General features: G+C 40.7%; 1 protein-coding gene across 1 annotated transcript; it reads left to right on the forward strand.

Annotated features, from left to right (window-relative positions):
- Positions 1-13,426: 13,426 nt before the first annotated feature.
- On the forward strand, positions 13,427-14,894 carry Cnr1 (cannabinoid receptor 1). The gene has a single exon (XM_059255712.1). The coding sequence runs from the start codon at positions 13,473-13,475 to the stop codon at positions 14,892-14,894; it is 1,422 nt and encodes a 473-aa protein (XP_059111695.1). The 5' UTR covers positions 13,427-13,472.
- The last annotated feature ends 506 nt before the right edge of the window (positions 14,895-15,400 follow it).

The following is a 15,400-nucleotide window of genomic DNA, read 5'->3' on the forward strand; positions in this document are numbered from 1 at the left end:
TTTTAAAGAAAAGCAGAGGCATCTTGGAGAGCTGCGCCAGGCAATCTGTTGCAGTGGTTAATATACTGACAAATGCTCTCACAAACTGGTTATGGATATTTAAATGTAATTAAATTGCAACGTAATTAGGATATCTAGTTTTTCAAAGTTTATGCTTCAATGGGAAGGTTCCTCTCTGCTCTTCATCATTTTGTTACCCATTATTTTGAGTCATACTTTTAAACAAGAAAATCGTAGTCACGATGAGTCTTGATAGCTGAGTTGTAAGGAACGTTGTGTTCAAACTGCTGATAAATCTCAGTGCTTAAAAATACAAACTAAAAATTGTGTATTAAAGAATTCCTTCCCATTTTGGACATTTGTATTTGGTAATTTTATAATACTGATTTCTATAGCAAGTAAATCAATATTCCAAGAATTGAGGTAGCATGCCTTTGCCGTTCATATTTGCTTTTCATTCAGCTTCCTTTAAAATCAAATTTATCTTGTAAGAGGCACTCAGTTGAATGCTGTGTGAGTGTTTTGGCTGGTTAAAATTTCAACTAATTTCAATAGGTCACTAGCTGGAATTTGTATGTTTTCTTTATTCTGCGCACAAGTGAGGAACAGGTGCACATGAAGGGGTATGAAGGAAAGCTGGGTAGTCTAACACATAACTGAAATGAAAAAAAATTCAAAGAAGTCTGTACTCCTGCTTCTGAGGGAGTTGAGCTTTGGAAATACTCAACTACATTAGAAGTAACATTTAACTTCTCATAAAGCCAAGAGGGAATGATGATAAAGTAACCTGGGATTCATTTTCATGGTAATAATTGGGAAACGGTTGCTCTGAGTTATACATTTGAATATTTTTGGATATATTTCTATGTGTTTATAGTTCTTGGGTACTTAAAAAAGACACCAGCTGTAGATTGTATTGCTATCAGATGCAAGCAGCCAGTCTACAGAGAGTCTCTGCCTGGGCAAAGTCTCCATGTTCATTCCTTGTGATACATTACTTTATGGCTTGGGAGTAAAGAACAGAAACAAATGTTTCCAACTTAAGAAAATAAGCTGAGGTGTTAATTTCTTTGACTTTTTAAGAATTCTTTTATGCTCAGCAATGAACCATTTCTTCTCAATGTTGTTTAAAGAAATGTGTAGCAGTCCTATAAAAACTTGACCATACGGTTTGTAAATAGAATTAGGAGAAAACGATAAAGAGTTTCTTAATTTATGTTCATCTACTGGGTCCATATGCATTACATCTTGAAGTCACTTTCCTTTACTGGATAAAATACATAATAGGACATTTCCAGAAAAAGACTAGAGGAGTCCCAAATTGTAGTCAAAACCTTGAGAGGGTCCCCAAACCTACTCTCATTTGCAGGCTAGAGTGCTGCTCCCATGTTCCAGTTGGACAGGAGTGGTGCCCTGGCCTTTGTGCTTTGCTGTAGGAGGCTATTTCACCTTGAGCAAGTTCTCCACTCACCCTGCTCCTGATCTCAAAGCCTGTACTTATGAATATTCTGTCTTCTCACTTCAACTCCAGTCTTCTTAAAGGATGACGCTCCCCCTGCTCCATTTAGTCTTTCTCATACATTTCATAACTTTAACCAGTGGTTCCTAGATTCCAGAAATACTTCCTGGAAGTCTTGTTAACAGCACAGATGTGCCCAACTCTACTATTTCAAACTCCATAGACCCCAACTTGGGGTTTGCATTCGTCCTTAGTTCCCAGAGGATGTTGCTGCTGCTGCTGCTGACTGGGAGAATACCCACTGACCTGTGTGCTAAATGGGTTGCCCATAGAGACCACGAGGCAACTTCTCAGACTGTCCTTAAGGTGTGCAGTTGGGTGAGCTTCCTGCTCCTTTGCACCTGTCTTACCAACCTAGTTATTTATCTTCATATCATTCTTTCCAAACACTTTCAGTTCTAGCCCAGTCCAGAATCTTGTAATTGTGTCACACAAAACCCAGAATGAGTTTGACCTTGAGTGTGTATAATGATAAAGATTCTGCACTTTCATCTATTTGCATGCTTCTAAATCACAAGCACATTGTGTATTTTGCATTGCCACTGAAGCCTTGTACTTCTACATCCATGTGGAGGTAATTATCTGCATCTTAAAAACATCCTTTGGCTTATATCTCATGTTGGTAGTACACACTGAACATTTTCTGAATGTTTAAACTTAAGTACCTAATAAGTTCGTAGTTTTAAAAATAATGTTTAAAGGAAATCCTGGACTTAAGTAACAATGCAATTCATTTAAAATTATTCCAGTGAGAGAATAATAGGAAGGGAATTGAATTACTTAGAAATTCTCCTTGTTCTCAATGAATATTATTATTTGAACTAATATTTGCTTCTCTTATGAAATATTTTATATTAGCCTCAATAATAAAAGAAAATAGTTTCCATTCATTTTCATCTCAGAATTAGTTATGATCTGTGTTGATAATTTCATGTTTGCAAGCTAGAAAGCTAAATACTTCATAAAATAGAAATGAGTTTGTTATTAGAATTGATGTTGAACTCCTGAGACCTCCCATTTTTCTTTCAGTATCGCTTGGCATAAACATATTTGTTTTCAGTAAAACTTTTCTTACTAATTCTTAAGTACTTTCTTGAGTCAAATTTCCAAATTTTCACAATTACTTTTTATTAATATGTTGAAATTTCTCAATGTCTTACCTCAGAAAAGTAATTAAGAATTTAATTTTTGTAGGCAGGAGTAATAACAAATTTTAAACTCCATGATGTATTTTCTTCTTTATATTTTAATTAATTCGGCAGTAAATTCATGAAATATTGTAGCAGGAGAAGTTGCTCAACCAAAGCAAGAGCTGTGTCCAGTGAACAGAAAAACAATTTGATTCCTAAGGGCTTTTCAAAGCCACTCTGTCTGGTGGCTGAATTTTCACATAACTTCTCTTGACAGATCATTTGAGAAAGATCAGTGCTTAGCATTCACCTGGGAAAGGAAAATGTCTATTACTTTATATGTCTTTAAAGGTGTATGGAAACATGTATTAGGATCCATTCAAGGTTGTGCATATTACAAGGATCTCTGTCACATGGTTAATTGTTATAGTTCATCTTAACTCAGAGAGAACAGGAGTCAGAGTGAAAAGTGGGCACCCAATCATTGCCCATGACTTCTGCATTCAACTCTACAACTTACTGTCTGATTCTGAGAGAAGAAACACTAGGGTAAATTGTTATTGGTACATTTTATGTCATTTTGACATTTTACACCTTTTCAGATGGACATTTGTATGGGACCAAGACTAAGATTTAATCTCCTAATGGCCAATTAACTTTATGCTGAGGGCAACTATTTACCCTTGAAGCCATTCTGTTAGATTTACAGTGTTGCCAACGCACAGTGGCATCCATTCCCTAGCCTGCTCTGTACCAGATACCGAGACAGGCAGAGGTCCTGCAGGGAGAGAACACTACAGGATGGCTCAGCATTGCCCATAGTTTCTTCTGGGAGAAATTCTCAAGGCACAGCTCATACTCTTTATAACTCCTATTCTAGTATTTTAACTGAAGGGAAGGGTAGGCACATGCATAGGCTTTATTCGATGGGTGGTCTAGGTTAGAGTATTGTATCCTTTGATTTACTTACTCAATCCATAGCTATCATACAAGTGTGAAACATTGCAGAGTAATATATCACAGAGAATGTTCATGACTTTGAGTATAGTGTCTGTGCTAGGCACAGAGTACATGGCCAATAGAATTGTGCTGAATGAGGCATGTGAAGGCATATAGCATCCATCAGCCACGTTCTACAGTCACGCAGCTGATACTGACACATGCTAGGAGTCTAACAATCATTCATTTTGCTGGAGCATAAAGTTTACATAATTTGTCTATGTTGATTCAGCTCAGAACTTGGGAAATGGCCTTAGGGATTTACTCTGTGTTCAAGAAAATTCCGTTGCATTTCTCTGTGTAGGGAGTGGCTGCTTCAAGCTCTTGTTTACTAACAGCCGTCATGTCTTGTTCTAAAGTGAGAAGGTGTGAGAAAGGTGCCAGACACGAAGGTGGCCTCTTCATATCTCAGTCGTGGTGTAGAAAGGTGCCATTACCATCAACAATCCTTGTAAATTGACTAATGAGACACAAACAACACACACACACACACACACACACACACACACACACACACATCCTGTCATACCTAATTAAAAACAAGTGACAAAGATAACTTAGATTTTATTTGTTTGCTGACAGTCATTTCAACCAAAGCATTGACCAAGAATCAGGAATTATAGCATGTAGCTATTTGTTATGCCTGTCTCTGAAGAGCATGAGACAAGGATGCTTTGCAGGTGATTGAGGCAACCTTTCTGTCGTCATTGGATTGTCTGTCCCTTCAGATTTTAATTATTCACTGAGTAACATTATCATGTACTGCTTATGATGTCTCTTGCCCAAACCAACTCTCTCTTTCTCTAAAAAATGAAAGGGTGTTTTATGTGTCTCCTGGACCACAGAATGAGAAGCAGGGAGTCTGAGTTACACAGATATGGATTGAAGTTCCACATTACCTTCCCCAAAACATTTGCTGTTGGAGGCTTTAGGCAGAGCTTTTGCCTTTCTCAGCCTCAATTGTCCTTATGCAGAATGGGGATTGTAATTTATTTGTTCCACATAAATACTAAGGAAAAATAATGTGTCATTCAGATGAGTCTGAGGCACTGAGGCAAGAATATAGGGAAATTCAGATTTTCTTTAATATGCATTTATTCATCCAAATCTAAGATTTGAAGCCAAAGAACATATTTAGCTTTTCTTTAGACTTAATTTATATGCTCATGGATTCAAAGTGAAAACACCCCTTCATCTGCAGATGAAAGGAAGAAAAAGTGAAAGCTATTCTACACAATTGACATCATGTAGAGTATTTTAAACCATTGCTGTGAAGATGTTGATAATGAAGTGTAAAGATAAGAGCCATTAACTGGGTTCTACAGATTTTGTGGTCTAGAATAATATATTGCTTTCTACTTTTAATGAGAAAACCTCATGTATAGGATAAAGACAACTTTATGAAGCTTTTATTGAATTGAAACTGTATAGTCTTTTTTAGAAGGCTGCTTCCATAACCACACTCTTTCCAGACTGTAGAGAATATATCTCTTTCACAGAAAAGGTCAAAGCACTTAGTAGGAACAAACATCCAAGCCACAGAATAGAATTAAATGGTAAATGGGTATTGTCGCCCAAGTCAACAAGCCATTCCAGTGTATTACTTGTTCACCTTTGTGAAAGGCTTTTCTTGTATCATTGACATCTCATAGTGCTTAAGCCCATGTAATTTCAAGGCATCATTTTCTTGAGTCCTGCAATTAAATTTTAACAAGCCTTTAAGTGTTAAATAATAGGGCATATTTCACATTAGACTTGCAAGAAAATATAGCCTTGTAAGTATCTTAATGTCTCTAGTTCTTACTAATTGATATATTTTTAAAGAAAAAACTAATACCTTTGTAAGTAAAGAATAAACCAGGGAAAATGGTATGTTTAATAAGTTCCATTTTTCTTTTACAAAATGTATGAAGAGCTGAAGCTTTGAGAGCAAGTCAGGCATTACCAGAGTAATGGATTTTATATATATATATATATAATGAAATGAAATATTTGGATTTTCATTTTTCACATATGAAAAGGAACTGACATTAATACAAGGAAGAAATATTATCTATTCTTGCCTGAATTATCAGCATAATTAAGTCAACTCCTTATTTGCTTAGCTATAGAAGATGATGGAAAGGATGACCACGCAGTAGTAGGTAAGCTTAGGAAAGACCCGTTGCTTGCTCAGCTGGCAGCAAAACATCGTTCATGGGGTTATGCTGCTGCTCTGGCTATTGAGGCCATCCATGACTGAGACATAATATAGTTATAGTAGCCAACTAAAAATTTCCCCTGCTAACTTCAGAGAAATGGATTATCGAGGTATTTTTCTTGAGCAAATCAGTAAAAACCACACTTGTTCCCAGAAGTGAGTGGAAAAATAGCAAATCTTTCCACTGAGGCCTCTGTTTTTGTGAACCCTCCATAAAATGCTTTCATGAGGCCATCCAAGCAGGACAGCAGAAAAAGATGCAGGGAAACAGCAGGACTAAGAAAGGACCCCGAACTCCCATGCTTGGTATAGACCCTGTCAGTTTAGACTTTGTGAGATTGTCACTGTCTCATTTAAGCACTGATATTAGTATTACAGAATGTTAGTAGTGTGCTGGTATAACCTATAATGATGTCCATACCAGTCATTTCTACATTCGTGGACATACATCCTGCAGTGAGCAAATACCAGCCTCTTATCTTTTATCCCGGAGATTCTACTCAGGTCAGAATTACAAGAATTTTAACCTATATACAGCATCAATATACACCTAAATTATTGAAATACCCCTCTTAAAAGAAATAAACAGAGGCTGGAGAGGTGGCTCAGTGGTTAAGAGCAAATCCTGCTCTTGCAAGAAGACCCGAGTTCAATTCCCCATATCCACATGGTGGCTCACTGCTTCCTGTAACTCCAGTTCCAGTGGATCCAAAGCCCTTTTCTGACTTCCATGGATACCCGTCATGCACTTGGTGCACATGTATACGTGCAGGCAAAAACACTCATATGCTTAATAAAAACAAACAAACAAAAACCCCAAATAGTTCCTCAAAGTAACTGGTGTTAAATAATACAGACAGACTAGGCAGTACTTGAGGTCTTGCTTTCAAGCTTATTCCACACTCCATCTAATCAGAAACATGGCTAGCTTTTGTTGTTGTTGTTGTTTAGGATTTTTGCTGTTTCAGTTCAGTGACGGGGCCCTGCTGTGGTAGCCTAGGTTGGATTCACGACCCACCTGTTTTGTCCACTTGAGTGCCAGGAATACAAGCATAAGCCCCCACAGCCAACTTCACACATGGGTGTTTTATATGCTCCGTGGCTATAGAAGGAAGGGTATGGACCCTGTGTAAATATTTCTAAAAGACTGTGCCATTACATCCTCAGAAAATTCTTTCACTGCTACTGTAGTCAGCTTGTTGATAATGTGCATTTTTTTTTTCCTGAGGGAGGAGGGAGTAGAGGCACAGGTGTGTGCACCAAGACAGGGGACAAGAACAGACGGCACCAACAAGAATGGAAGGAGGGTTTCCTAAAAGAATGGATTCAATACATTTAAACATTTTTATTATTGTTACTATAAAGGCATGCTTTCTATATTAAGTTGTTAGGAAACTTTAGCTGTCATTCAATCATTATTCCACTATAACTGTAATAAGCCCCAACTGCTTCTTTAATAGGCACATCTACACATCTTGTTAGAATTTCCAATTATGATTTTCCCATTAGCAAACAAAAACAAAATTAACGGCAGCTTCACCCCCCAATGCCTAAGCTATATTACTAATGAACTCTCAAAGAAAACTCTCCATGCAAAAGTAATAAGGTGGAAATTACTGCAATAATCCAAATGTAGAAATAAAGGAAAGACTTCCAAGGATGCAAACAAACAAACAAAAAAAAAAACAACCAAACAAACAACCAAACAAACAAACAAAAACAGGGCTTCTCGTTAGTGTCTGCAATAGCCCATACACAGTAGTGTTGTGACATTGTAAAATTCATGAAGTCCATTTGTTTTAAACTCTTCTCTGACTTATATTAAACAGATATGACAGCTTGTAACCACCAGTCTCTGGCTTAGATTTGACACACTGTTGTTAAAATGAAAGTGTTTGGCTGCATTACCATAGGCATTGTGGTCATATGTAATGATCATAAATACAGTAAATCTCAGGGCATTTTTGAGTTCTGGTACCTTGTCCATCCCTGAAAAATTTTGATTTTTCTCCAGTGCTGGCTACAGTTTCAATCTTTGAGGCCATGCCAATAGACAGACTTACTTGGAGGGTCTGGGAGAGGAAATAGTGATTTATTAGGAATTATCATTAATTACTATTGTAATGCCTTTACTTATATTTTAAAGAGTAGATACAAATTGAATATAAGATGTAAAATAACTTTAATCCAGTTCTTGTTAAACCTTAAAAAAGACACAGTGTTACAGTAGAGATCCTGGAGCCCTTGGAACATGGGTTCCCATTTGTGGTCTGAACAACCTACTAAATATCTAGTGGCCTCCTTCTTGCCTGGGGAGTCAGGTAAGAAACAAGTGCCTGGAAGCCACTGTATTCGTTTATAGAATGTAGGTAAAGTTCCTCAGGTGGCTAACTACAGTTGCCATGCTGTCAGACCTCCTCCTCAGGATGTTGTGTCTTCTCTCTGCCTCATACTTATGTTCTGATACAAGGATACAACTGAATAAGCAGCCTGTAAGTGAATTAAGATAATGCATTTTCTTGAAATATAATTAGTATATAATAATGTAGTAATTAGTATATATTATATATTCTTGAAATGCAGTTAGTATGTAGTGTATGGTGATGAGCCATCAGTAGTACTGAGTAGTGAGGACAGTAATGTTTATTGAAGACTTTCTTTAGTGCCAGGCCTAACTAGGATTTATTTTGAGTTAATTTTCCAAACAGCTCCATGATTTAGGCATCATTATGATCATTGTTATCCCTAGCTTGTAGATGAAACACTAACGCTTAGAACTACTGCTTGAGTGGATGCAGCCTGATATCCACCCTGTTTTCCAATTCCTATAGCAGTTTCCTCTCAGTAGACTAGAGCTTTGCTGGTTGGACTCAGCAGAAAAATTGAGGGGAAATCGATCCCTGTCTTAGCTTAGAGAGTGTATCATAATGGTTAAAAGCAGGAACTCTGGACCCACAACATCCAGTGTGCATCTCTGGTTACTTTCAGCATTTGAAATGAGGTCCACACCCAGGCTCAGCCCCAGCCCTACCACCTACTAGATGTGTTAATGATATATTATTTACCTTCTCTATGCCTTTCTTGCAAAAATTACCTCATAAGCCATTGTAGAAATAAAATAATTTGATACATGTAAAAGGCTCAAAGAGCTTCTTGCCCATAATAAGCTTCCTGTATGCTTAAAAGTGGGGTTGGGGGCATTAGGGACACTTAATAGGTACACCTGATTATAGAGGCCAAGAAGGAGGTGGTGTCACAGTAAGTCTAAGCTAAGCATTAAGATGGCTAGAAAGATTACTAATAATAGCATAAACAATGTGAAAAATGAAGTGGTTGAGATTAATTCATTGCAGCATTATCTGCGGTAACAAAAAATGGTAAAACCCCCAAGCCTCCTGTCAATAGGAGCTGGTCATATTCACCTACCAGGCTCTTTTGATGTGCACATCTAAATGGAAAGCTATACAGTACATGCAAACATTTTCTAAAACAGTAAAGAGGTGGTAAATATACACACACGCACACATGCACACACGCATGCAAGCACACATGCTCACAAACACACACATGCATACATATATGCACAGGTGCACATGCACACATGCACATACACTTGAATGTGTATGCACTACTTCTAGAAAGAGTAACAAGAACCTCTTTAGCTCCGAGAGATGCATTTTTAAGACACAAACAAGAAGGTATCACGGTTTATCTTTCTGTAGTGTTTGAATTTGAACCTTGTAAATCTAAATACGCAACTCACACATAATTTGAAGACTTTCAGAGTTAGCCTCTACCTAAGTGTGAAGAGCTAGCTGCCTGAGAGAAGATGCCTGGAGGGTGGGGCCTTCGGATGCTCAAGATTAGCTACTGAGCTACCTTTCTTTTCTTTAATGTTGAGTAAAGGAAATAAATTCTAAATCACTTGAAATATGTCAAATAATGAAAGTCCATGGCCATCTTACTAGGTTCAGGTGAACATTTCCCAGAGTCCAGTTCCCTGCTGTCCATAGCTAGAGGCAGCTGTAAAGCACAGCATTCTGCTTGGAAAGTGCATCTGGTTATGGAGGTAGATATGGAAACCTATGCTTAAATGATGTCATGAGGCTGTTGACAGAAGAATCAGGTAGGGGAGCTTGTTAAGCCTGCTGGCACAGAAGCAGCACTGGCTCCAGTCTCAGAAGAGCCCTCTAGGTGCAGAATGTATGTGAGCCTTTAGACAGAGAGAAGGGCAGGAGGAAGGGGTGCCAATATGTTAGTGTATTTCAGGACCAGTGAGTCACCTCCCAGGTTTCGGGACTGATCACATACGTGAGGAATTTCCACAATGTCCCTTTAATCTGGATAAGGGTTTTCATATGTAAATTGAGTTGTTTAACAAACAAGTTTGCAAAGTACAAGAGTTGACTCATAAGAGGACGCACAAGGCATAGTTAGTGAAGAAATAATTATGTCAGAAAAAATATGATAGACAGATATGAACAAGGAACTTGAGGATACTTGAGAGTTCCTTGCAACCAGGCTGAGGCTGACAATTCAGGAGAGATATTCTTTTAGTAAAGGGATTGAGAAGCATCAGGCAACACACTTGGGTATTGGGTGTTGGTCTCATTTCTGCATCCTTCCTGCCTATAACCTCAGCAACTGCCCTTTGCCCCTGGGCCTCTGTCCAGAATTTGTGGGACTTATCTGACTGACTACATTCAGCATTACTGCAGCTTCGTGGCTAACAACTCCTACCTCTGCCCAGGCAGTCACTGACTCTCATGTGGAGCCTGGTTCCTTCAAAGCCCAGGGGTAGTATGCAGCACTGCCTGGATGAAGGGAGGAAGTTCACTTCCTTGAGTGATAGGGAAGGTAACTCATGGAGGATCTAGGCCTTCTGCTTGGTGGTGTCTCCGCAGTGCCACCAGAGCAGCTATACTGCTGACCGGACGGGGCGAGTGTGTGAGCAGCCCTCCAGCTCACCTGCCACAGAGTGCTGAGGGCTCTCTCTATCATTGTCCACCTCTGGGTGTCATTCATTACTCTCCTTTGTTTCTCGAGGCACAGCTGCCATTGTTACAGCTCATGAGTACGGGCCAGGTGGCGGTTTTTGCCAGTGGCACAGCTCAGGAATACAGGCCAGGGGACTGTACGTAGACTGCCTCACTTAGAACACTGATAACCCCCACCAGAAAAAGAGCTCTATGTTGAGCACATACAGGTTGGCTTTTTGGGCGAGAAATCTTGATTCCAGTGGCATGCATGTGCCTTTCCCATTGTGATAGTAAGATTCCTTCACTTATTTTAGGTAGAAAAGAGCTGCTTGCTCTGACTTTATTTGAAGAAAATAAAATCAGTCAGACAACTCAATTTTAAGCTGCTCTCTGTGTGCTATGCATTGAGCTATGAATTAAATACTAAGACAGATAAGTTCTCCAGTGTGGTCCTCAATGAGCTTTCTCTGGAGTTTGGGAGCAAGAAGCAGCCCAGGTAAATGTTGTGATGGAACTGTCTCATTATTCTGGGAGCCCCAAAGATGGGGCTTTACCTGAGCATGGGAAGCAGTGATCTAAGGGAAATAGGAGCAACAAATTGGCAAGGGTAAGGGGGTCTCAAGCAGGCAGAGGTGAAGAGGAGTGTTTGGACAGAAGAGAATTAGGGCCAGTGGTGTTTGTGTGACTAAACACCATGTGGTACAGCCCAACTGGGGAGACCCAGTTGAGGAGAGGCAGGACTAGAAGGACAAGGGTTGGATCATGGAAGGCTTTGTGCTGAACCTCACCCAGGAAGCATGCTGAAGGCTGGTGGAAGGAGGTGACATGTACTCAGGGAGAGCAGGCTGAGGGTCAGAAAGACAGGAACTCAGCTGGGTTGAGCAAGCCTGGAAGGGAGCTTGTGTTGAGTCTGCGTTTGGTCTTTAGGGCAGAGAAGTTGAAATAAGAGTCGTATAATGTTCATACATTTGTGAAGATCCCTCCAGTAGGTGTGTGGTAATGATCAGTGCTGGGACCAGGGAAGCTGCACAGAAGGCTGGTGATCTGACCCTGGTAAGGAGTGGTAAGGCTTGGACTTGGAGGCAGCAGAGTGTGGAAGGAGGGCCACATCCACCACTTTATGCTACCCCAAGTTGCTAAACTCGAGGTATTAATTTAAAAATCCTCATCTTTGTGTCCTGTCCCCTCCCACACTCATCCCAGATACTCATACTTGGCATATGCATCCTTTCTTGGGGAAGTTCCTTTTCTGTCTAGAGAGGATGTTCCACAGCACAGCCACCCTTGCCTGTAGGTGCTGAGGTAGCTGATCATCTCCTCTGCTAGATGTCAGACTCCCTGGGGGCTTGATTTGTTATGTGTCTGGTGCAGTGTGTGGTATGCCATGGTGCTTTATCATTTATTGAATAGATATTATATTAATAAGTTAACTACCCTGACAGATAGACTCTCTGTATTTTTAACAGAAAGACTTAGATTTTAAATTTTGTTTCAGAAGATAATAGCTTTCTCATATATGTTTTACATAGAAAAAACAAATGACAATTGATAAGTAAAATATTGAAATTTAGAGTTATTTAATTGTCATATGTATCATCCTGTATTTGTAGCAATTTTTATAAACAAAAGAGGTAAATAGCCACCTTTTAAACATTTGTAAATCATGAGGTTAGTTCTCTTGCTATTTATATTGAGAATACCACCAAACTGCTTAACTTCTGAGTTGCAAGGTGCATTGTATTAGTCATCCTCATCTCCAACACAGTCTCCTTGGAAAGCACTAGACACCACCAGGGCTATCTCTTTGTCCCTCTTGTCAGAACACTGAGGCGTGCTTTCCTGAAGTACCCTTCATTATCACCACCTTCCTCATGTTAACTTTGGGATTCTATAAGCCTCTTTGCAAATCCTTGTGATGTTTACTTGATTGGCATAGGCATTTTTATAAGTTCATAACAGCCATGCCTTGGTCCCAATCTCCCTTTCCCTGGATGAGGATACGTGCCTGGTGGAGAACATCTTCCCACTGTTGTCTGGAGCTACCTCTGCTTGTCTTCAGTGTCCTCCTTTACAGTTAAACTGGACAGCTCAACCCTTGATTCTAGGCTGTCATGTTCTTTGGTTGCATATTTAGTCTCGCCTGTCTTTCAGGGTATATCACACTGCAGGGATCATGTGCTGTGAGCTTGCTGTCCCGAGCCACATCATCGCAGATTGCTGTACTCTTGATAGTAGAAGCCTAGTGGCCAACACTTCCCACGTCGTGCACAGTAAAGTTTATGTTACTGAGCTTGGCTTATTTGACTGTACAGGTTCATGCAGGACTCACTGACTTGGGTTCAAAGACTTTAAGAATTGAGAGTCATGTGTCTGATGTGTGACTCTCCATCTCCTAAGTTTCTGGATTTTTTGTTTGTTAGTTTGATTTTTTTTTTTGCGGGGTGGGGAGCTTTTCTCTGAAATGACTCATTGTGTTGACTGGACCTCTCTGTGTTCAAATGTGACACTATGGTGCCCAGTGCTTCTGTTTATTGCCCTCCTGGTTTTTTCACCACTCAGCTTCTCTGTTTTCCCTCCCATTAGGGTTCCCTCCTGGCATCTCTTTCTCAGTCACTGTGGGTCCGGCCTAATCGAAGACCGAGGTTATGAAGTCGATCCTAGATGGCCTTGCAGACACCACCTTTCGCACCATCACCACAGACCTCCTCTACGTGGGCTCCAATGACATTCAGTACGAAGACATCAAAGGAGACATGGCAGCCAAATTAGGATACTTCCCGCAGAAATTCCCTCTGACTTCCTTCAGGGGCAGTCCCTTTCAAGAGAAGATGACTGCAGGAGACAACTCCCCGTTGGTCCCCGTGGTAGACACAGCAAACATCACAGAATTCTACAACAAGTCTCTCTCGTCATACAAGGAGAATGAGGAGAACATCCAGTGTGGGGAGAACTTCATGGACATGGAGTGCTTTATGATTCTGAACCCCAGTCAGCAGCTGGCCATTGCCGTGCTCTCCCTCACACTGGGCACCTTCACCGTTCTGGAGAACCTGCTAGTTCTGTGCGTCATCCTGCACTCCCGCAGCCTCCGATGCAGGCCCTCCTACCACTTCATTGGCAGTCTGGCAGTGGCCGACCTCCTGGGAAGCGTCATTTTTGTCTACAGCTTTGTTGACTTCCATGTGTTCCACCGTAAAGACAGCCCCAATGTGTTTCTGTTCAAACTGGGTGGGGTCACGGCCTCCTTCACAGCTTCTGTGGGCAGCCTGTTCCTCACAGCCATTGACAGGTACATATCCATTCACAGGCCTCTGGCCTATAAGAGGATCGTCACCAGGCCCAAGGCCGTAGTGGCTTTTTGCCTGATGTGGACTATTGCAATAGTAATTGCTGTGCTGCCTCTCCTTGGCTGGAACTGCAAGAAGCTGCAATCTGTTTGCTCCGACATTTTCCCACTCATTGATGAAACCTACCTGATGTTCTGGATTGGAGTCACCAGCGTGCTGTTGCTATTCATTGTGTATGCATACATGTACATTCTCTGGAAGGCTCACAGCCATGCAGTCCGCATGATTCAACGTGGAACCCAGAAGAGCATCATCATCCACACATCAGAAGATGGCAAGGTGCAGGTGACCCGGCCCGACCAAGCCCGCATGGACATTAGGCTGGCCAAAACCCTGGTCCTGATCCTGGTGGTGTTGATCATCTGCTGGGGCCCTCTGCTTGCAATCATGGTATACGATGTCTTTGGAAAGATGAATAAGCTTATCAAGACAGTGTTTGCCTTCTGTAGTATGCTCTGCCTGCTGAACTCCACCGTGAATCCCATCATCTATGCTCTGAGGAGCAAGGACCTGAGACACGCTTTCCGCAGCATGTTCCCTTCGTGCGAAGGAACGGCACAGCCTCTAGATAACAGCATGGGGGACTCGGACTGCCTGCACAAGCACGCCAATAACACAGCCAGCATGCACAGGGCCGCAGAGAGCTGCATCAAGAGCACCGTTAAGATCGCCAAGGTGACCATGTCTGTGTCCACAGACACGTCTGCCGAGGCTCTGTGAGCCTGCTGCTTTCGTGGATGCACAGCGAGAGAAATTCTTTTCTTTTCTTTCTTTCAGCTTAAAATTTAGAAGTCTGTCATCTCCTTGGTTATATATATTTTTTAAGTTTACCATGTTTAGTAAATAGTGACTGTCACTGTGCTTACTTATCAGGTGGCTGATATATCAATAGTTTAGGTACTAAAACTCCATTCTCCGGGGGTTTACAGTGAAGAAAGCCTGTTGCTTCAGTTACTCAACAGTCCTTCAAAGTCTCTGAAATAGAAGGGAAACCTTTGGCTACAAAATCTGAAGCCTAAGTATCCACAGAAAAGCATCACGAAGTGAGAAATGCCTTTGTGACCACAACTTTCACAATAATGTGGTATGTGTCCATCCATAGTATAAAAAAGTGCATTTTTTACAATAAGTATAGTGCTACAGTAGGAATACTTTGTAAAATGTTTTATGTCCTGTGAGTTGTGTACCAGTGTTTGCTGTGTCATTTTGTCTAGCTTAGCAAAACC

This window comes from Peromyscus eremicus, chromosome 2 (assembly GCF_949786415.1).
Source record: "Peromyscus eremicus chromosome 2, PerEre_H2_v1, whole genome shotgun sequence".
Taxonomy (NCBI): Eukaryota; Metazoa; Chordata; class Mammalia; order Rodentia; family Cricetidae; genus Peromyscus; species Peromyscus eremicus.